This window comes from Colobus angolensis, unplaced genomic scaffold (assembly GCF_000951035.1).
Source record: "Colobus angolensis palliatus isolate OR3802 unplaced genomic scaffold, Cang.pa_1.0 Scaffold2, whole genome shotgun sequence".
Lineage (NCBI taxonomy): Eukaryota > Metazoa > Chordata > Mammalia > Primates > Cercopithecidae > Colobus > Colobus angolensis.
Genome location: NW_012115154.1, coordinates 19,176,454 through 19,197,567, shown reverse-complemented (window position 1 = coordinate 19,197,567; position 21,114 = coordinate 19,176,454). Strand labels below are relative to the sequence as shown.

Genomic DNA, 21,114 nt, shown 5'->3' with positions numbered 1-21,114 from the left:
GGTCCAGAGAGGGAACGGAGGCCGCTCGCAGTGAGAAGCTGCGGTGATGCCTTGTTGGGGGGTAATGGCTTTAGGATGGATGTATTCAGAGTGCCAAAGCTTTTAGGAGACTTCAGATAGAGACTTATTTCACTTGTTCCTTACAAGAAAAATGGCCAAAGTTGGACAACATGTTCTGCCCTAAGCTTCCAAAGCTTGCTCTGTGGGAGCCTGAAGCCACCCACCCACAGTCCCTTCAGTGTGCTGCTTCCAGGACGTCCTCCGAGATAATATGCCCATTCTGTGCCACCAGTCCCCTCTCCTCAGCCCTAGAACACTGGCACAATGGGTCAGAACTCTTAAAACCAGGCTGTTCTGCCCTGTGGCCCTGGGAGTCAGGGAGTCACAGAGGTTCTGTGAATTCCACCACCAGCAAACAAGGGGCAGCGTGGAGGAGTGGGCACAATGTCTGAGGGGTGAGTGAGGGGCTGGAGTGGGGCTCCCAGGGCAGAGAGAGCAAAGGTCAGAGCACCTCCTTGGTCCTGAGAGGCTGGGGCAGACTGGCAGTTTGGGTGCTGGGCCACTCCAGCTGCTGCTGCTGCTGCCCTGGCAGCTTTCACGGTGGAAACTTCCCTCCGACAGTTAATTCCAGAAGCAGGGCTCTGCTGACGAAGGGACCCTCCTCCACATTCATCCCTCACCCCCACTTCCCACCCACCAGCCCAGATCACTGCAGCATCCATGGGCTGCCCCACACCTGGCGGGCCCCACTGCCCCTAACTCCCGAAGACCCCTTCCTCACCGGAGCCTCAAGCCTGGGCCGGCTTTCCCCCAACCCCCCAAAAGTCATGCCCATTCTCTCTGCTAATCCTATAGCAGAGCCCAATCCCACACTCTCCCTAAGACCAGGTCAGTGTCCACTCATTGCCCTGCGGGCTCCTTACCTCATTGAAGTCCATTTCGGAGCCATGAGTGGTATCACACCTTCTGGTACCCCGAGCCCACACTCCTCAAAAGGCCAGGCGGCTCCGTCTCCCCACTCCTCCGCGGCTCAGAGCACGCGGCGCCCGCCACCCTCTCTCCAGAGCTTACCAGCGCCTCTGGGAGTCCTCCCACGTGATCCTGCAGGAGCTGCTGGACCAAGAGCAGCCTCTGCTCCAACCTGTGCCCGACCGGGAGCGGCAGTCCTTCCAATACAGGCTCGCGTCGCTCTACCTGCACTACCTGGGGCTGCTGCGCCGCTTCGACACCATCTATGACCAGATGGTGCAGCCGCAGAAGCGGCGGCTGCTGCGGCGCCTGCTGGACGGCGTGGCGGGCCGCGTGCTGGAGCTCAAGGACGAGCTGGTGCGCGCCGACCTCTGTGAAAACCCCTGCCTGGACCGCGTGCTGCAGGATCTCAAGCTCACCCCGGTACGTGTGCGCAGCCGCGAAGCCACGCCCCCAGCCAGCTAGCAGCAGGGGAGAGGCGGGGTGGGACCCGCCTTGACCACCTGGGACACAGACCCATGCCCCCGCCAGCTTGGAGTCGGGTGGGGTAGGGATGGGGCCGACCACCCCCTGCCTACCCGTCACCCCACGGATATCCCTGGTGTTGGGACACCTGCTAGGGAAGGAAGGAGGGCAGAGAAGATCAGAGGATGGAGTTTGGCCTTGTGGGAAGGGCTTCAGGAAGCTTGGTGGTGGGGGTTGTGCATGGAGGTACTTAGGGGTTGGATGGAGTCAGGGTGAGGTCCCCTGCATGACTGGGAAGACCCACAAACCGCAGGGAATTGGTGAGGAGAGTCCTCTAGAGCCTCCTCAAAGTGTGGTCCCTGGACCAGCCCCGTTGACATCACAAATGAGAAACTCTGCATCCTTAACCTGCTAAATCTGCATCTGCATTTTATCAAGACCCTCCAGTGATCTGTGTGCACGGGCAAGTTCTAGAAGGCTGTTCTAGAGCACAGAGCTTCTGCAGGGCCTCCAGTCAGGCTCAGGGTTCAGTAACTGCTTCATATCCAAGACTGTCTCAAAGTTTCCCCAACCAGCTGCAGAGTGCACTTGGTGGGGCGGGTGGCCATGGGGAAGATTCCCCAGGCCCTGCCATTCTGATGTAGTAGTCTGGGGAGGACCTAGGAATCTGCATTTAAGAGCTTCCCAGTTGATTCTGATGCACAACCAGGTTTGAGACCACTGCCACCTACCATGATCCTCCAGAATTCAACTCCAGCCAGAGGATGGGGGCAGAAGAAGAGAGGAATGACTTTTGGGGGCATCTGCCCCATTTAAGTTTCCTACCTCAGGACTCTAAAATGGAGGAAAACAGTGCTGGGGGTGTGTAAGTCCCTGAAAATGGTTATGGATTGGCCAGATGGCTCAGACTTTTGATTCCTGACCCTCCTCCCCCAACGTTGCTGCAAAGGCTGACCTGGAGGTTCCAATCCCCAAATACTTCCTGCTGGAGCAGTCTACTGCTGTGCGGGAGCGAGGGCTGATACTGGCCAAGATCCTGTCCAGACTGGAGCCAGAGTCCTCCCAGAAGGTAAACGGGGTGATGCCCTCCCGGAATCTTCCATACCCTTTCTCCTGAAAGCCTCCAGAATGCAGAGAGGCCCTTCCCTGCCCTCTACGAGAGTGCCCTTTAGGTAATCCCTGGCCTCCTTCAAGGCTATTCTTGTGCTCATGATAACCCTCCAACGCCAAGACAAGACTTGGGCTCCCGGATACTCTGGGAGGATGGTGCCCTGGTGTATCCTTTGATGGCCAGTCTCCCAGCGGCCCACCCTGGATGCAAGCTCTCCCCCATGTGCTCCTGCTCTTTTGCCCCTGCTCTGGCCAGAGCTTTATAGGAATGCACCGGACTGAGGCCATAATTCTAGTGCAAAAGGCAGAGCGGGCCAGGCAAGGCCGGCTTCGAGCCACCTTCATGCGAGAGATTCGAAGAGATGAGGAGCAAGATCGGAGGATTCGGGAGGACGGATGGCACAAGTTCAGTCAGTGCCAAGCAGCTGTCACCATACAGAAGGTAGCCCTAGGTGCCCAGGAGGAGGGCCAGGGTAGAGTCACCTCATTCAGGAAGCCTGCTGGGCTCAGCAATTGATCACAGGAGTGCAGGCGCTTGGATTCTGTAGCCCCACAACTAGTCATTTATTTATTTATTTATTTATTTATTTACTTATTTATTTTTGAGAGGCAGTCTCGCTCTATTGCCTAGGCTGGAATGCAGTGGCATGATCTCAGCTCACTGCAACCTCTGTCTCCTGGGTTCAAGCGATTCTTGTGCTTCGGCCTCCTGAGTAGCCAGGACTACAGTCCTCCGACAATATACCCAGCTAATTTTTGTATTTTTAGTAGAGATGGGTTTCACCATGTTGGCCAGGCAGCTCGCGAACTCCTGACTTCAAGTGATCTACCCACCTCAGCCTCCCAAATTGCTGGGATTACAGGCATGAGCCACCATGCCCAGTCCCCACGACTAGATTCTAAACTAGTCAGTACTTTAATCAGTCAGCAAGCATGTATCTTACTTGTTTATTATTTAATCTACATCTATATTTTCAAAAGGGTTTGCAGTAGGATACCTTAAAAGTCCCAGAAACAGAAGGATCATTAAAATTAGAGAAGAAAAATCCATAATAGAGTAGCAGAACAGAATAGATGATCACTCCAGAAACTCTTAAGACTGTTGAAAATGAGCCACTAAAATGTATCCTGCTGAGGCTGGAGTATTGCTTGAGCCCTGAGCAATGTAGCAAGACCCCATCTCTTAAAACAAGAAAGGATCCTGAGCCTCCTGGAAACTAAGACAGAGGGAAACTTGATCATGATGAATTAATTTGATAACTGATGTGATCTGAGCATCCCCAAACTCTGCGCCTTCCGGGTCACCTTTTAACATGGAAATAACATAATTTCCATAATTTTATCCCCTGTCCCACCTCACTGCAGAAAGCCCTTCTCTGCCTTAAGGTTCCCCGAGCATTCTTACCATCCTGGTTGTCACACCTCTCCTTTGCTCTGGACAGCCACTCTGCACCTACCTCTCTGGGTCAGCCTCTGCTGTCTGCCTTGGTGTGTGAACATGGCCTCTCCCACCATTCCTTAAAATGCTGCTAACACACGCTGGTGGTAGTGGTTAACAGCTTGACCAGAGACTGGAGGAGCCCCGGGAAAATTCCAGTGCAGGAATAGACCACTTTCTGTTCATGCAGGTGTCACTGCCCCTAAGGCCACCAGCCCTGCTCTGTCACAGAAACCTCTTGCCACCTTTTCTTTCCAGGAAGTGTTGACCTGGGGCGGGCCTCTTTCTCTCTCAAATCAGTCTCCCCCTCCTTCCTCTCTCTCTCAAATCCCAATACCTCAAAAACCTCTGCCTCCTAGCCCACTAGAGAAAACTTAGAACTTCCCACCGAAAGATGAAAGCAGGCAACCATCTAGCAAACAATAGTGATTCTATGAAGATATATCATCTGCAAATGGGATAGATTCGTGTGTTAGTAATCAGTACACTGAGCATGTCGGTCTGAGGCAGGATGACTGTGTCAATGTCTGACTGAGAAGGAGGTTCTCGACAGCAGGGCTCACTAAGGTAAAGAAGTCAAGAAGGGGGATAGACCCCAAAGATGGAGTCCTACTTCCCCTGTAGACCAAAGCAGGTCATTTTGTGCCTGTTGCCAGACATCAAGAGTACAGAAATATTGCATGCTGGTCTTAGAGTCATCCAGAGCACTGAGAAAGGGAAAAAACGTATGAAGGACCCAGTCATGGCGGGCCTGGCCTGTGGCGGTCACAGGAGTGGGAGGACGAAGCCCAGATGAGAAGGGCAGGAACCAGCCCCAGCTCCTGGAGGTGCCGGGAGGCAGATGAAAAGCACTGGCTGACCTGGGCCCTGGCTCTGCCCTCCTCTGCCCAGCGTCCCCAACCTCTGGTCCCACTAGCACTCAGTGATCCTGGAGTCTGAAGGTGGGTGGGCCTGGGAGAAAGGGCACAGGTCCAGCTCTGCACAGACAGCGTCTTGGGCCTGGGAGAGGTCGTGTCCAGTCTCTGGCCTCAGTTCCCTTGGGTCAAGAATGTAGGATTAACTGAGGGGCTCCACAGTCCCGACAGCGCCAATGTCTGTGTGCCTGAGTGGAGTCAGAGATTTATCCCAGCTGCTCTGGGGATTCTGAGGAGTGGGCGTAGGGAACGTGTAGGGTGCTTGAGCTCTGATCTGTCCCTCAAAAGAGATAGCAGATTAGGGTGGCGAGGGAAAGGAAGAAATCCCTGGGGGCCCCTGGCCAGCTGGCTTGAGTGCCCACCTGAAACCACCCTGTTCTAGGCTGTTCCTGCTCAGTGTGCACCTGAGCAGGCTTCCCCAGGGCTCCTCCCCACCCCACCCGAAATCTCTAGTGTGACCCTCTCGGACCCTCTCTGAGAGACAGGCTGCTGCAGCGTGGAGAGTGCGTGTCCCACATGTCTCCTACATCCCTCCGCCAGGTATGGAAAGGCTACCTGCAGAGGAAACGCACTCAGCAGGACCGGCGGACAGAGATGGAGTTCATTGGCATGGTGAGCTCAACCTGCCCACCGTGGTGGGGCCTGGAACACAGGGCTGGCCAGGCCAGGGCCCCCACCCAGAGCACAGTCTTCTTCCAGCCCCACTTTGCCCACCGTGCTCTCCACTCAGGCCAGTGGAGAGCCTGGGAGAGAAAGAGGCAGAAGGACAGGAAAGCCCCCAGGCCATATCCCTTCATACCCTTCTTCCTGTAGAGATCTGGCCCCTGGCAGCAGCTCACCTGTGAGGCCAGGAGGGGTATTGTGTAGAGCATCCTGGACCCCACGTTCCCACCTCCAGCTGGAAGGAAGGGCTACAGGGGTGGACCCCCAGAGGGAAGACGCCACAAAGCCAGCAGGGGCACCCACACTGCCCCCCCACAAAGCCTCTGGTAGCCACAGGGAAACACCAGGGACTGTGTTGGGGTAGGGACACACTCCCCAAACCAGGCCTTTCTAGGTCGTGTGCCTGTGTGCATACATGTGTGCCTGGCCAAAGTGAGTAGGCCTGGCTCCTTGAATCTGTCTATCCCCTGTTCTCTGTCCTCTCACCCAGCTGATCTCCACTGACTTAGGAAAGGCAGGCGGAGACTGGAGGGGTGGCTGGAGCATGCTTCCTGAGGGAAGGGCTTTGCCCTGGGCAGATCCTGTGGAGGCCTGGCTGCCAGAAGGAGCTGGGGAGGGAGCTGGGCTGGGGATTGGAGGGATGGGAGGGAAGGGAGCCTTCCCAGGTCTGGTGACATCTAGGCAGGCTGGGAGGCTACCATTAGAGGTTTGGGGCCTTGGGAGGAAGGAGGGGCCAGGGGCTGCTGTGTGGGAGTGGAGGTCAGAGACTTGTTGAGGGGCCAGAGGGCTGGACCCCCAGGAGATGAGAGCAGGCTGAAAGAGGCAGGGGTTGGCTTCAGCAGGGAGGGGTCCGTGCACAGCAGTGGGTGAGGAATGAGCCTGGCCGCCCGGGCCTATCAACAGTGTGAGCTCAGCGTTTTCAGTAATTGTCTCTGCGCAGAGTGATATTTAAAATACATTTGGGAGCCAATGAGGCGGGAAAGTGGCTGCAAAAGCGGCTGCCAACTCGGCCGCGGGGCGGGGGTGCAGGCGGGGGCTGGGGCCAGAGGCTCCAGGGGAGGGTGTGCTGGGGAAATCGGGCAGGGGCCAGCCCGGATGCATCTAGCAAACTCATTATTAGAGTAATTTACACAGACGAATTCGGCTCCAAACACAGTTTCTTCCAATGCAGGCATGCCCGTTGTTCCGTGTGGGTGTGTGTGCGAGGCCTTGCATGAGCGTCGTGTTGGGGAAGGAGCGGGTACAGGCGTGTGTGCCCGAGGCTGGTGGCTGCATCCAGACTGGATGCTGGTTCCTCCCACTCCTGAGCCCCTCAACCTCTCTTCCACTCCCCAGCTCCCCTCACCCAACCAGGTAGAGCACCTGAGTATCATCTCCCAGGCCTGCCTCTGGGAGGATGTCCGGAGGCTCCGCCAGGTAGAGAAGGAGGAGGAATTCCAGGCGGCAATGGTGAAGGCCCATGATTCTCTGGCAGAGACAGAGGGGCCTGACATGAAGGAGAAGATGAAGGAGCAAATCCGACAGTGGTTTATCGAGTGCCAGTCAGTGTCCTCAGCTGACCCTACCCTCGTCCTTCATTCCCTTCACTCAGGGTCCCTCAGGGCTGCTCCTGCTCCATCCCCCACATGGGTTCTGCCTTCTAGTCCAGATTGGCCCTTTTCTCCTCTACCCCCAGGTCCCCAACATACTGCTGACCCTGTTGGTTTCAACAACCTTGGGCCCCCAGTGTACAGGACCATCTCCACACCTGACTTCCCATTTCCACAAGGGAGAGAAAGTGCCAGAATAGGGTGGGGAAAGCACCCATGGATGCCCCCTGAGTGATCTGTCCTCTCGTTTGTAACAATCCATTCCTCCCCTGTCTCCCTCTGTCTCCCCTGGTCCTTTACTTTTCTCTGGCATTCTCCATCCATCCACCCACCCTTTTATCCACCTCTCCATCTACCTATCCATCCATCTGTCATCCATCCATCCACTCACCCTTCTACCCAGCTCACTCACTCTCTCTCTATCTATCTATCTATCTATCTATCTATCTATCTATCTATCTATCTATCTATCTATCTATCCATCCATCCATCCATCTATTCATCCATCAACCCACCCACTCTTCTACCTACCTCTCCATCTCCCCATCCATCCATCCACCCATCTACCCATCTACCCACCTCTCTATCTATCCTTCCATCTGTCGATCTGCCCATCTCTCCACCCACCCTTCTACCCACCTCTCCATCTATCTACCCAAGCATCTGCCCATCTACCCACCCACCCTTCTACCCACCTCTCCATCTATTCATCTGTCCATCCACCCACCCACCTACCCACCTCTCCATCTCCCCATCCATCCATCCATCTATCCATCCATCCACACATCTACCCACCCTTCTACCCACCTCTCTGTCTATCCTTCCATCTGTCCATCTACCCACCCTTCTACCCATCTCTCCATCTATCCACCCATGCATCTGTCCATCTACCCACCCACCCTTCTACCCACCTCTCCATCTGTCTATCCATCCATCTGTCCATCCACCCACCCTTCTACCCACCTCTCTGTCTACCTATCCATCCATCCATTCATCTATTCATCTTTCTGTTCAATCATCTTATGTTCACTTAGCGATCTTACTGGCCGGTTCCCTGATTATCCAGATGCATCTTCAGGTGGATCCTACTCAATCTTTGCAGACAAAACTCCAGAACAGGTACCCTGTTGGAGGTGAGGCGGACGGTTTTTTTGTGGCAGGTGGAGTCTGAGGCTACAGAGAATAGCGAGTGGGGTGGAGTAGGGGGTCAGCCTCAATGGAGGCAGAGGTGGCTGGGGGAAATGCAAGCAGCTAGAAAGACGGCATGGGGAAGAGGAGCAAGGAGCAGCTGTGGCTGGAGCAGGCATTGTGACTGGGAAAGGAAGGATGTCTGGGTAGACTGCAGTGGCTCCAGATCCCATGGCCAGGAGAGAACAGTGGCTCTGACCAGAATGCTCCTTCTTGGGCACCCTTTCTCCCTGGACCCCAGTGGAGTCTCTGCATGTTCAGCTGTCCCGACCCCATCAGTTACTCTAGGCCTAGGGAATCCTTGGTTCACCCCAGTGGCAGGCCCTGGGCCTGAGAGATCTCCAGCTCTCTTCTGTAAAATCCAGGGCTCTCTTTTGTAAAATCCCCTTGATCTTCTCTGAAATGTCTTGTGTCATTGGTCACAGGTGAGAATGGAACTGGAAATGCAGGTCCAAGAGAACAAAAAAAAGGAACAAGAGAAGAGCAAGGAAAAAGGAAAGGATGAAAAAAAGAAGAAGAAGAAAGGAAAGGAAGAAAAGGCCAAGAAGGGGGTAAGATACCTCCCGAATGCATGGCGTGAGGGACAGGGAGGAGCAAGGTGTGGGGGAACTCGTGGTAGGAAGATGGGTTCAGGTAAGGTTAGGGCCAGAGTCTGTGCTAGGTAGAGGTGATGAAGTCAAGGTCAAAGGACGTTTATATTCTAGGAAGTGGACGCAGTGCTGCAAGTGTTGCCATCCAAATGTATCCCTATGATCAGTGCCGGGCATGAGGAATACTTAAGTAAGAGGGGAGACGGCTGGGGAAGAGTGTCTGTGCTTTGTGGGACCTGGGGCCCTGGGTCCTGGAGAAAGTGGGCATCTGCCACATGGACCATGAAGTGGCAGTGTGGGTGTGTAGGCAAAGGGGACAATACCAAATGAGGAGAGGGAGGTATGGTATGATTCTTTGGGTGGGGGCGTTACAGGTTTGGGTCTGAATCCTGTGGCCACAGGCCTTGGGGTCAAGTCTATCTGCCATCTGGGTAGAAACAATGCCAGGCTGGTGGGTGGGGACAGAGTAACCAGCCAGGGCCTGGCTCCTGACCTGTGTGCACACATGTGTCTGTGTATGCACATATGTGTGCATGTGCTTATGCACACATGCATGTGTGTGTGTATACACCCGGGACTCTGACCTTCACACATCCATCCACTCTCTGCGGTCAGATACATGGAAGAACCAGTGTGAGAGCATACACCCCAGTCAGAATTATGACTCCGAGACCCTCCGGGAGGAGAAGAGGAAGGAGGTGGAGCTGGAGATCCGGATACAGGTGTGAGAGCAGGGTCAGAGCTTCCCTGCAGGCCACTACCCTGTACCCTCCCCCACGACCCACACTTCCAGCCAGATTCAGGCTCCTCCCCAGCCATTTCTCTGCATCTCTCTTGTCCTGAACACCCAACCCCAGTCCCCAGCTCATCATCTGTAGACTTTGCTGCCTCCATGCATGGTCCTAGCTCCACCTGCTGCCCACGTCAGTTCCCACCTTCCTCTGCCTCCCCCTGGTCTCGCTTTCTCCCAGGGCTGATGGAGCAGGGATGTGGAGGGTATGGGTGGGACTCGGAGCCAGGGTGTCCACACCCCACCACCATCCTCAGGAACCCTCTGACGACGTGTCCCACCCATGCCATGGGCTTCAGGAGTGTTCAATCATGTGGTCTTTCACGAAACCCATGAGGAAAATACCATGGTTTTCCTGATGGTACACATGGGAAACTGAGGCTAAGCAGTTATGCAACCGTTTAGGTCACAGAGATCTCAGTGGGGGGATGTTGGGCTTGAATTCCATCTGGGGGCTTCTCGGCACGTTGAAGGCTGTTAAGAGCGGGGCTCCTGGGAGAACAGGAAGAGGATTAGGACTGGGTGTGAACAGGTGCTGGGAGGGAGGGAGGGAGGAACGCAGAGAAATGTGTGGGAAGGGCTGTCCCTGCTGCCTTCATCAGGCTCACTGGGCTCTTCTGTAAGGCTCCTCCTCTCCTTCCCATCCCTGCCTGCCTGCTCCTCTCCCACCTGTCCTCCCAGCCCCAGGCCACCCAGCCACACCTCAGCTGTCTCCCCTAGGTGGATGAGCTGATGCGTCAGGAGCTGAGGAACCTCCGTCTGGTTGTGGACAAGGAGGAAGAAAGACCTTTGAGGGCTCCAAAGGCAAGATGACGGGCTGGGACTGGGCAGGGGAGGGCACACAGTGGAGGCAAGGAACAGGGCACAATGACTTATGTGCTTGTTTCCAACCAGAAAACACCTGGGAAGAAAACTGGGAAAAAGAAGGAAAAAGATCTGACCCCAAACAGGTAGCAGAGCCTGTCACGCCCACTTTGCATGGTGGTGGTGGTGGAGCAAGTCCCAGTCCAGGACAGGTCCTGCCTCTGCTGCTGTGAGACCTTGGGAAAGTTGCTTTCCCTCTCTGACTCCCTGACCTTGTTCACCAAGTACCTGCCCTGCCAAACTCACATGACAACTGTGGGGATCAAGCAAAGGCACAAGAAAGGGCTCTGTACATGAAATGCAGAGCGAGATCTCAATGGAGTTTATAATCAGGTCATTGCTCTCCACTTCCAGATCCTCCCTCCAACCTTTGCCTTAACCACCTCTGTCTCTGCCAAAGCCATTTCCCCCTGGACTTCCCACTCTAGGGCATTAAGGGACTCGTCAGTGGTCCCTTCCTGCTGACTTACCTGGTAGAGAGAGCACACAAGCACCTTGACGTCAGCTGCTTGGCTGTCTCTCCCAGGAGCACTCACGTCTTAAATGTAGTTTCTAAGAAGAGGGCAATGCTTAACTCAAATGACTGGATTTCTAATGGTGGATCTTTGGCTAGGGGGCAGACTGACGAGTGTCACAGAGGCCCCTGTCCCCCTCACACTGCTCTTACAGAGCACCCACTGGGGGAGGCTTGCCTCCTAGGACAGTGATTTGGTGCCATACCTGATTCTGCCTGTTTGCAGGCACTGTAGATATTTTTGACCACAGAATGCTGGGCAGGAGAACCACTGATCCCCTGTCTTCATGACAACAGCCCCCCATCTCTGCCTCCACTTCCCTGTGTTCTCACTTGCTAATGTCCCTTGTGGTGGTGGGGGTCTTCCTGTGCCATCCTCTGCCAGGTCTGTGGAGTCTCTGTATGAAGAGCTTGTTATTTCTGGACTTCTAAGGAAGAGTGAGTCAGTAGCATTGAAAGACTACGTAGGTGAGACCCCTCCCAGAATGCCTGCTCCCAGTCTGTGGCCAGGTGCCAAAGCTCCCCTATCCCCCACCCACGGGCCCCGCCTTCCCTGTGGCTGATTGCCTGATTGCCACTCGGAGAGGGTGCCTCTCACTCAGTGGCTGCCTATCACCACAGGTGACTTCCTCTATCTTGGATCCGCTCTGAGTTTGGCAAAGAAGTTGCCCATGCCATCCCTGTTTGACATACGACAGAATGTGGCTTTGTATGCGGTCCTTCGGCTTGGTGAGAGGCCCTGGGGGTGTGAGGAGCCAGCTCTGGGCAGGCAACCCTCGGGGTCAGGGCTGGGGTCAGGGTAGGGTGGCTGAGGTGGGCATGTCCAGCCTGAGCCTCCAAGCCCCAGGTCCTCCTGCCCTGCCCAGGCCCTGCTGGAGGTCACACCCAGATTGGGCCACCCCAGAAATCAGGTGGGCCCCTGACCTGCTGAAGAGGTCACACTGCCAGCCCCTTACTCAATCCCAAGGGACAACCCAGCGTCTGTCCCGCTGCCAGAAGACCCCCAGCCCTACACCCCCGGAGCTGAAGAGCTTTCTGAAGTGGTTTATTCTGTGCCTTACTTTTTTTTTTTGAGATAGAGTCTCACTCTGTTGCCCAGGCTGGAGTGCAGTGGCACAATCTCAGCTCGTGGCAACCTCCACCTCCTGTGTCCCATACCTTTCAGTTCCACCACTCATAATCCAGGAGTGGAAGCAGATGGAATGGAAAACAGAAAGGGCATGAGTCAGGGTAGCAGGCTCCCTCCCAGTCCCATGTACAGCTCCTCATACTGGAGACTCCTAAGCCATTCAAAATCTCCTGCTGCCACTCCCGGCTCCCAGGACTAGGGGACTAGGTGACCTGGTGGTATTGGGGAAGGTAGTATGCCCCGTGATCTGCACCTCCTCTCCCAGCCCCAGGCCCTTGGCCTGACCTTACACAGAGTCATCTCCAGCCCTGACTCCTGCTGCTGACCTGACACCTGGCTCTGGCCCATTTCCTTGCTCTCAGGCTCCCCGGATATCCATGCCATGGCCCCGCTCATCCGCTCCATCCTCCTGGTGGGCCCCTCTGGCATGGGGAAGAAGATGCTGGTCAAGGCAGTGTGCACAGAAACTGGCGCCAACCTGTTCGACCTGTCACCGGGCAACCTACTGGGCAAATATCCTGGCAGGAATGGGGCACAGATGATGGTGCATATAGTCTTTAAGGTCCGGAGTCCCCAGCTTTTGGCATTTATGGTTCTCAGACCTGTGGCAACAAAGGAGGGTGGGCTTTGAGATCATGTCACCCATCAGCCTACTGGGTATGATTTCAGGTGCTGAACTGGTGAGGTCTCCCTACCAACCCGGGCTAGGAGCTTGGGTTCCCCCTGCAGCCCCTGTGGTGGGGGCCTGAAGGGAAAGGGGAGGACATAGAGCAACTTCTTTTCATGGTGGGATGAGGCTGAATATGCAGCCCTCCATGGGGGGCAGTGACTCAGTTTACCCTGAGGTGTGAGGTATGTGCAGCAGCAGGCTGGGAGGTGGGACTGGCAGGTGTGGGGAGTGGAGACTGGGCTCCAAGGTCAGCCCCTGCTCAAGGCCAGCCTTCATCCTGGCTTCTGACCAGCAGGGACATGACCCTTCTCCAGCAACATCTAATGTCTGATTTCTACTCTCCAACCCATCCAGGTAGCCCGACTCCTACAGCCCTCTGTGATTTGGATTGGAAATGCTGAGAAGAATTTCTATAAGAAGATCCCCAAAGAAGACAGGGAGGTGAGGGAGCGTGGACGTGAAGGTCATGTGGGCAGGTGGCGTGAGCTGGGGCTGGGCTGGAAGGCCTGGGCTTGTTCAAGTCACTCCAAACCCCACCCACTGGGGCCTTGCACATGCCCCTCTACTCCTCACACCTAGTTTCCTTGTCTCAAAGCAGGATGGGCAACCTCCTCATCCTGCTAGGGCTGAGGTGAGGCTGAGGGTGGGGTGGGCTCTGAGAACTTGGGAGCCCCGTACACTGGGCCACCATGCCCCAGCCCCACCACTCCTCCCTCTTCTCCTGGAGCAGATGGACCCAAAGCGGATAAAGAAGGACCTCACCAAGGCCTTGCGGCTGCTGACTCCTGGAGACCGTGTGATGCTGATTGGGACAACCTCCCAGCCGCAGCTGGCTGAGATTCGGGGGCTGTGCCAGGTCTACGAGCGGATCCTCTTCATGCCCCGGCCTGACTACGCGTCCCGCTATGGTGAGGCCTGGGGACACGGGGATGGCTGCCCCTACCAAAGCCTGCCCACCTCCTGCCCCATACCCCACTGCTGCTGCGAGCCCTCACCCCCACAGCCAGATCTTCTGGAAGGGCTGCTGCACAAGCAGCCCAGTAGCCTGGGTCCTGGCTTCGGCTCTGTGGACACAAGCAGGTGGTTTATGTCTTCCGAGGCTCTGCTTGCTCGGGTTGAGTTGGGAGGATGACACTTGCCTAGCTTGAGATCCGGTACCTTCCCTGGGGAAGGGGAGCTGATGGGCGTGGAGCTGCTCCCCGGAGCACAAAGCTCCTTCCAGATCCAGGTGGGGGCTGCTCAGGCCTTGTTGCCCCTCCCTGGTGCCCACTGCCCCTCCAAGCCCCATGTCCTCCGCATGCCTGCAGTGCTCTGGAAGCGTATGATAGAGGCCCGGGGCGTCCAGCCAACCCAACACTTGGACATCAGTGCCCTAGCCAAGGTCTCCGATGGCTACACGCCAGGTCACATTCTCCAAGCCATCCAATCGGTGCTGAGTGAGCGGTGGTTCCTGCAACTGTCCAAGCGGCCCCTGGTGGCCTCTGAGTTCCTGGGACAACTGGCGAAGCTGGATCCAGTATACAGGGAGGAGGAGGAGTCCCTGAAGGTGAGGTGGCAGGGCCAGGGGCTGTGGGTAAGCAGCGCCCTTGGGGAGTCAGTCCCCTGAAGCACACCTCGGACCCCTCCCTCTGCTCCCACAAATTACCAGAAGACAATCGGTGGAAACATGTGTGGAGCTCAGCTGGGAAGGGAGCAGAAAATCACCAGGAAATGCATTGGGGGCCGTCCCACCTGGTTTCCCTGAGGGTGGGAGCTTGCAAGGACCACCGAGGTATCAGGAGCCCTTTGTGAGTTCTGGTAACAGCTGCCACCCATCTTTCCCACCCCAGAGTCAGTGCACCCGCCAAGGATGGCCTTGGGAGCACAGGAGAGAGGGCTGCAGGTGTGGAGGGAAGAGGGTTTGCCCCCTAAGAATGGCTGACATCGTACTGGAAGGATTTGGTGGGGAGCAAGGGAAACCCCAGCCCTAAAAGGACCCCTGAACCCAGGGGAAGAGGAGAAGAGGCTGCTGAGGAAACAATCTGTAAAAAGGGGAGGGGTGAGGTCAGGATGGGTCCGAGGGCCTTACCACTCCTGTGCCCGCCAACCCAGGACTGGTACTTCAAGACCCCACTGGGCAAGAAGAGCATGAAACACAGGATGGACCAGTTGGAGGCTGAGGAAGCCAAGCTGGCCAAGGGGAAGAAGAAAAGAAAGTGATGGCTAAGGCTTGTGGGCACCTGAGATTAGTGGAGTGGGACAGGGCAGTGGCCCAAGGGTAAAGGGATGGGGCAGAGGCATAAATGCCCAGATGACTTGGGGACAAACTCTTCTTGTCGATCCATGTCCGTGTCTTCCTACCCCTCCCTCTGTGTCCCCACCTGTGCCTGGCCCTGTCTAGCCCCCACCTCTCTCCTGGGCCCTGGCTCTTGCCAGCTCACTGTCGCCTCCCTGCTCTGGCTCCCAGATCCCTGTCCTCAGTCCCCACTTCCAGGTCTTCATCTCCTTATCATTGTCCTATCCTGGCTCCCTGACTGTCTTCCTCCTTGAGGCATTTAAGGGAGAAAAAATAGGAAGAGGAGAGAGGGAAAGAGGAGAGAGGGGAGAAGGAAGGTCTGCAGTCAGAAAAAGCACAGGTCTGGAAATTAACTGTCCCTGGTTCTAAACCCACTTGGCGCTAACTGCCTGTGTGACCTGGAGAGTGCCTTCCTGTCTCTGGGCCTCAGTTTTCTTACTTATAAAGCAAAGAGAGACTGGACCAGGAATTTCTAAGGTCCCTTTTACCCTAGGGTTTGACTATTCTAGCAAAAGTGGCTGGGAAGTCAGGGCAGGGAGGGTGCTTGGGCAGTGGTGGGGGCAGGATGGGAAGCAGGGCTCAGCAAGGCTGTGGGGAGGTGGTGGGGCTTTGTGACCAGGGCAAGGGCTGCTGGTAGACCCAATGCTGCAGTGGACATGGGAGTGCAGCATTGGATCAACCCAATTTCTCTGAGTTTTCTTCATCTCTTTCCTAAAGACCCCTCCCCTGGCACTCTGCCTGCCCCCGCTCTGCACTGCATCCTCTGACCATGGCCTAGGGCTCAATGGCATAGGGCCTCCTGCTCCTAGGGTGGGAGTCCGTCTGTGGGTTTCCCCTTGCTGGGGAGGGAACAGCTCAGGGGAGGAGGGGGTCAGAGAACTTAGGGAGCAGGGGCAACAATACCACCAAGGGCTGGGGAGCCCCGGAGTGCTCTCTCGGAAGAGGCAGACCCATGGACCATGTACACAGTGTGTGGATGAAGGCCAAGGTGTGTCCACAGGTAGTAAGAGAAAACAGGAGAGCTGAAACTACAAAACCCCTAGAAGAAAACATAGGGGAAATCTCCATGATGTTGGTCTGGGCAGAGATTTCTCAGATATGAACCCGAAAGCACAGACAATGAAAGCAAAAATAGACAAATGGGATTGTACCAAACTAAAAGGTCCCTGCACAGCAAAGGAAATGACAGAGTGAAGAGACAATCCACAGACTGGGAAAAAATATGTGCAAATCAAACATCGGATAAGGGCCGAATATCCAAAATGCACAAGGAACTCAAACTACTAAATAACAACAAAAAAAACCCTATTAAAAAATGAACAAAGGACTTGAACAGACATTTCTCAAAAGAAGACATACAAATGGCCAACAGATATCTGAAAATATGTTCAACAGCACTAATCATCAGAGAAATGTGAATCAAAAACAATGAGATATTATCTCACACCTGTTAGACGGGCTATTATAGAAAACTGAAAGATAAGTGTCGGCAAGGATATGGAGAAAAGGGGACTCTGCACTATTGGTGGTGTTGTAAATTAGTACCATTTTGAAAAATAGAATGAAGGTTCCTCAAAAAACTAAAAATAGAATTACCTTATGATTCAGCAATCCCACTACTGGGTATATACCGAAAGGAATTGAAATCAGCATGAAGAAGAGATGTCTGCACCTCCACATCCACTGCAGCACTACTCACAATCGCCGAAACATGGAAACAACTGTTGTCCATCAATGGATGAATGGATTTTCAAATGCGATGTATCTGGAGGACATTGTGCTAAGTGAAATAAGCCAGGTGCAGAAAGACAAATACCACATGATCTTGCTTATTGGAATCTTAAAAAGTCAAACTCATAGAAGAGTAGAATGCTGATTCCCAGAGGCTGGGGGCTCAGGGGAGGTGGACAGGGAAAGGAGAGACATTGGTCAGTGGGTATGATGTTACAGGTAGATAGGATAAGTTCAGGTGTTCTATTGCATAGCAAGGTGACTATAGTGAATAATGATGTATATTTCAAAATAGCTAAAAGAGGATTTTAAATGTTCTCACCACAAAGAAATGGTAAATATTATTTGATAGATGTGATAATTACCCTGATATGATTACACATTATATACATGTATCAAAATATTATAGCCCCATAAATATATACAATTATTTGTCAATTAAAAATGAAACTTTTAAAAAAGCAATTGATTAAAAAAAATTTTTAAGCCAGTGTAAGCCAAAGGGGCAAGACCACTGGGGCTGGAGTACCCTAAGCCCACGGTGGGCAGTGCTGGGTCAGAGCTGAGCCCCAGGGCTTGGTTTCTCATCTTCTTTCTCTCTTTTTTTCCTTTTGATCCACCTGGCCCCCAAACAAAAGTCAGTGCCTGAGTAGACAGAGACATTTCTCCTTTCTTACTCTCTAGCGAACACCCCAGGTAACCACGGCAGGGGAGAGATGCCACCCTAAGTTATCCAGGAGATGGAGGGTTGGCATCAAGGGCAGGCATGGGGAGTTTCTGTGGCTGCCTGTGGGTTACGCTGTGTTACCAATGCACATGTCTGTCTTTAGGAGTCCCCTGAGGGGCGCCTCCCACAGCGAGGGCGATCTCTGTCACTGCTGTGAACTCGTCCCTGGGTTTGGGAGTGGGAAGGTGCAGGGCTAACAGAGGACATTTGGAAGGGCAGGAAATATCTGGCACCCACAGGCCTTCCCAGTGGGATCAGAGCCCAGGCAGCTGGAGGCCGATGTGGTGAAACAGAGGAAAAACAAGAGAGAGCTTGAGGTCCTGGGTTCCCGTCCTGGCTCCGCGGCAAGCTCTCTGTGATCTTGGGAAATCCGCATCCCTCTAATGCCGAGATGACAGGCTGGGCAGCATGGTCTGGGTGGTCCCTTTCCACCCTGAGATCATACAGCCCTGGAGTGAAGCTCAGAGTTGGAGGGCTCAGGCCTCGCTTGTTCTCCTGCCCCTCCCTCATTCCCCCACCCTGCCTGACAGCTGGGCCAATTGGGGCTATTTATGGCTTGGCCTGATGTTGTGCTCCCCTGTGCCTCCCATGCTGGGCCCTACCCAGCTCAGGCCCAGCACCCACCTGCCTAGTCCACCAGCAACATCGCTGGGAGTCCTGCTGCTTTGGCTCTCCCAGAATAAGCCATGCCCTGGGGAAAGAGCTCCTATCCCCACTGGGGACACCATCTGGGGTGCCTTCCCTCTGCCCCTGCCTGCCGGGTCTGGGGGCCCCACTCCCACCCAGCCTGGGAGATCCCTCGGCCATCACCACTGCTGTGTCAAGACATGGCCCTGCAGAATGCCCTCTACACCGGGGACCTGGCAAGGTTGCAGGAGCTGTTCCCCCCGCACAGCACAGCCGACCTGCTGCTGGAGAGCCGGGCCGCAGAGCCTCGCTGGAGCAGCCACCAGAGGGGTGAGGGGCATCTGGGGGGTGCTGAGAACCTGGGGTGCTGGGCTGACTGCCTCGGCCATAGAGGACCTAAGGGCTTGAGAGACAGGAGAAGCCCCCAGCTGTTTCTCCCCAACCTCAAAGCTTGCCCAATAGCCGAAACCTTGGCCCAGGAACACAGTCATGCGGAGCCCAGAATAGCTCCTGCTGGATGCGTGGCCAGGTCAGGCTCAGAGCGTGGGACACAGGGGCCTTCTGCCTCCGTCTGTATTTCCCTCCTGCTCTCTCTCTCTGCCTTTGGCATATACCTCTCCTCCTCCCCACTCCCCTCTCCCCGCCCACATGCTCATGAGTTGGACTCCAGAAGAGTGCAAGGGGCAGGGAGAGCCCCTCGGTGACAGACACCCCCTCTGTGCCAGGCTGGTGGAGAAGCCCAGTAGAGGGTCTGAGGAACACCCCAAGTCTGGCCTGGGACCCATCGTCACCCGCACGGCCTCAGGACCTGCCCTTGCCTTCTGGCAGGCAGTGCTGGCTGGGGACGAGGGCTGCGTCTCCCGCATCCTGGCGGATTCCAGTACTGGCCTGGCTCCTGATTCCGTCTTTGATACCAGCGACCCAGAGCGATGGAGGGATTTCCGCTTCAACATCCGTGCTCTGAGTACGGGCCGGGGCCCTGGGGGGTCTCAGTGGGAGAGAGGGGAGGATTCAGATGGAGCTCTGGGCTCCCTCTGCCTGCCTCTGCCCACCTCACCCCATTGGCTGGAAGGTCTTTGCCTTCCCTGGGATGTGAGACCCACATCTCCCCTCCCTAGGACTGTGGTCTCTGACATACGAAGAGGAGCTGACCACCCCACTGCATGTGGCGGCCAGCCGTGGCCACACCGAAGTCCTGCGGCTGCTGCTGAGGCGGCGAGCAAGGCCAGACAGTGCCCCTGGGGGCCGCACCGCCCTGCACGAGGCCTGTGCTGCAGGCCACACTGCCTGTGTTCACGTGCTGCTGGTGGCAGGAGCCGACCCCAACATCGCTGACCAGGATGGGAAACGCCCCCTGCATCTCTGCCGGGGGCCTGGCACCCTTGAGTGAGTGACCCCTCACCCCAACCCCCAGTTCCACTCTGAAGGGAAGCAAAGAGGCCTTCTCAGGGAAGATAGGGGAAAATGTCAGGGACATGGGGCAGAGCAGTCCAGGCTTGGGGCATGGGTCAGGGTGCAATTACTTCCCAAGCCATCCACCCATTGACCCCATGAACTTTGGAGTGGCCTGGACTTTCGACAGTTTCCTGGTCTCCCAGGGACAGATGGAGACTGTGGCAGGGGTGCAGTTGCATGGGCTGCATTGGGAAATTGCCTGGCTCCACTATGGGGAGGTGTCGCTTAAAGTTTTTAAAGACACTCTGAGCTTATCCTTTGTTCCAGGCACTGTGCTAAGTACAACAGCAACTAAGTCCCTGAGGCCCTGCCCTCAGGGAGCTTACTGTCCAATGATCCAGACAGGGAGTAGAGGATGGTGGCCCCAGTGAGGACCTGCCTGGGTCCCTCTGGGCAGGGTCTGGTTCTCCATAACAGGTCTAGAATCTCCATATTGGTAGGGCACCCTCAGATCATGGGCTCAATGGACTCTCACTAACTAAACTCCCAAGAAACTGATGAATATACCCAAATGTGCCAATGTATCATTTATTGTAGGGAATAGTCCTTTGCAGTGACATAAATAACTGTACCCCATGTGTAAGCAACGTTAGAGGATGGGATCCCAATTACAATTTGGTGAACTAACTCTGCATCCTATAGAGGCCCTGTCTCTGCCAACTGCACACCTGCGGGTCTTGTCTCTTGCATGGGAAAGGTGCCAAATTATTGACCCTGAGATTCTCCTTTCATGGACCCTCTCCTTGTTAGTCTCATCAGCCTCTAGAGGATTCCACAGACTTCCTCATACTATGGTTGAAGATGTGTTCTTTACTAGCGTGGCCCAGTGGAAACCTAATGTGAGCCACATATGCAATTTAGAATGTTCTAGCAACCCCATCAAAAAATGACAAATGGCCAGGCACGGTGGCTCACCCCTGTAATTCCAGCACTTTGGGAGGCTGAGGCAGGTGGCTCACTTGAGGCCAGGAGTCTGAGACCAGCCTGGCCAACATGCCCAAACCCTGTCTCTACTAAAAATACAAAAATTAGCTGGGCGTGGTGGCAGGCGCCTGTAATTCCAGCTACTTGGGAGGCTGAGGCAGGAGAATTGCTTAAACCTGGGAGGTGGAGGTTGCAGTAAGCGGAAATTAGATTGCGCCACTACACTCTAGCCTGGGAGAAAAAGTGAGACCGTCTCACACACACAAAAAAGACAAATATGTAAAATTAATTTTTAATGGTGGTAAAATATACATGAAATTTACCTTTGTAATCATTTTTTATTTATTTATTTTTTTCTGGAGACGGAGTCTTGCTCTGTAGCCCAGGCTGGAGTGCAGTGGTGCAATCTCAGCTCAATGCAAGCTCCGCCTCCCACGTTCACGCCATTCTCCTGCCTCAGCCTCCCAAGTAGCTGGGACTAC

General features: G+C 55.0%; 2 protein-coding genes across 4 annotated transcripts in view; both read left to right on the top strand.

Moving 5' to 3' along the window:
• The first annotated feature begins 408 nt into the window (after positions 1-408).
• On the top strand, positions 409-15,199 carry IQCA1L (IQ motif containing with AAA domain 1 like). The gene is made up of 19 exons (XM_011941507.1): positions 409-455; positions 1,065-1,392; positions 2,384-2,503; positions 2,801-2,986; positions 5,437-5,508; positions 6,895-7,100; positions 8,183-8,267; positions 8,762-8,887; positions 9,041-9,116; positions 9,542-9,648; positions 10,437-10,520; positions 10,611-10,666; positions 11,480-11,562; positions 11,716-11,823; positions 12,586-12,785; positions 13,248-13,334; positions 13,624-13,801; positions 14,201-14,439; positions 14,985-15,199. The coding sequence occupies exons 1-19, from the start codon at positions 445-447 to the stop codon at positions 15,090-15,092; spliced, it is 2,460 nt and encodes an 819-aa protein (XP_011796897.1). The 5' UTR covers positions 409-444; the 3' UTR covers positions 15,093-15,199.
• A 3,003-nt stretch (positions 15,200-18,202) lies between these two features.
• Positions 18,203-21,114, top strand: part of ASB10 (ankyrin repeat and SOCS box containing 10) — an 11,725-nt gene continuing 8,813 nt past the window's right edge. For 2 of the 3 annotated variants that reach the window (XM_011941504.1, XM_011941502.1), the window contains exons 1-2: positions 18,645-19,217; positions 19,372-19,639. In XM_011941504.1, coding sequence (XP_011796894.1) covers positions 18,902-19,217; positions 19,372-19,639 — 584 coding nt within the window. In that variant the 5' untranslated portion in view covers positions 18,645-18,901. Of the gene's footprint in view, positions 18,584-18,644; positions 19,218-19,371; positions 19,640-21,114 lie in introns of those variants that run through there. The other variant, XM_011941503.1, reaches the window with a different exon arrangement.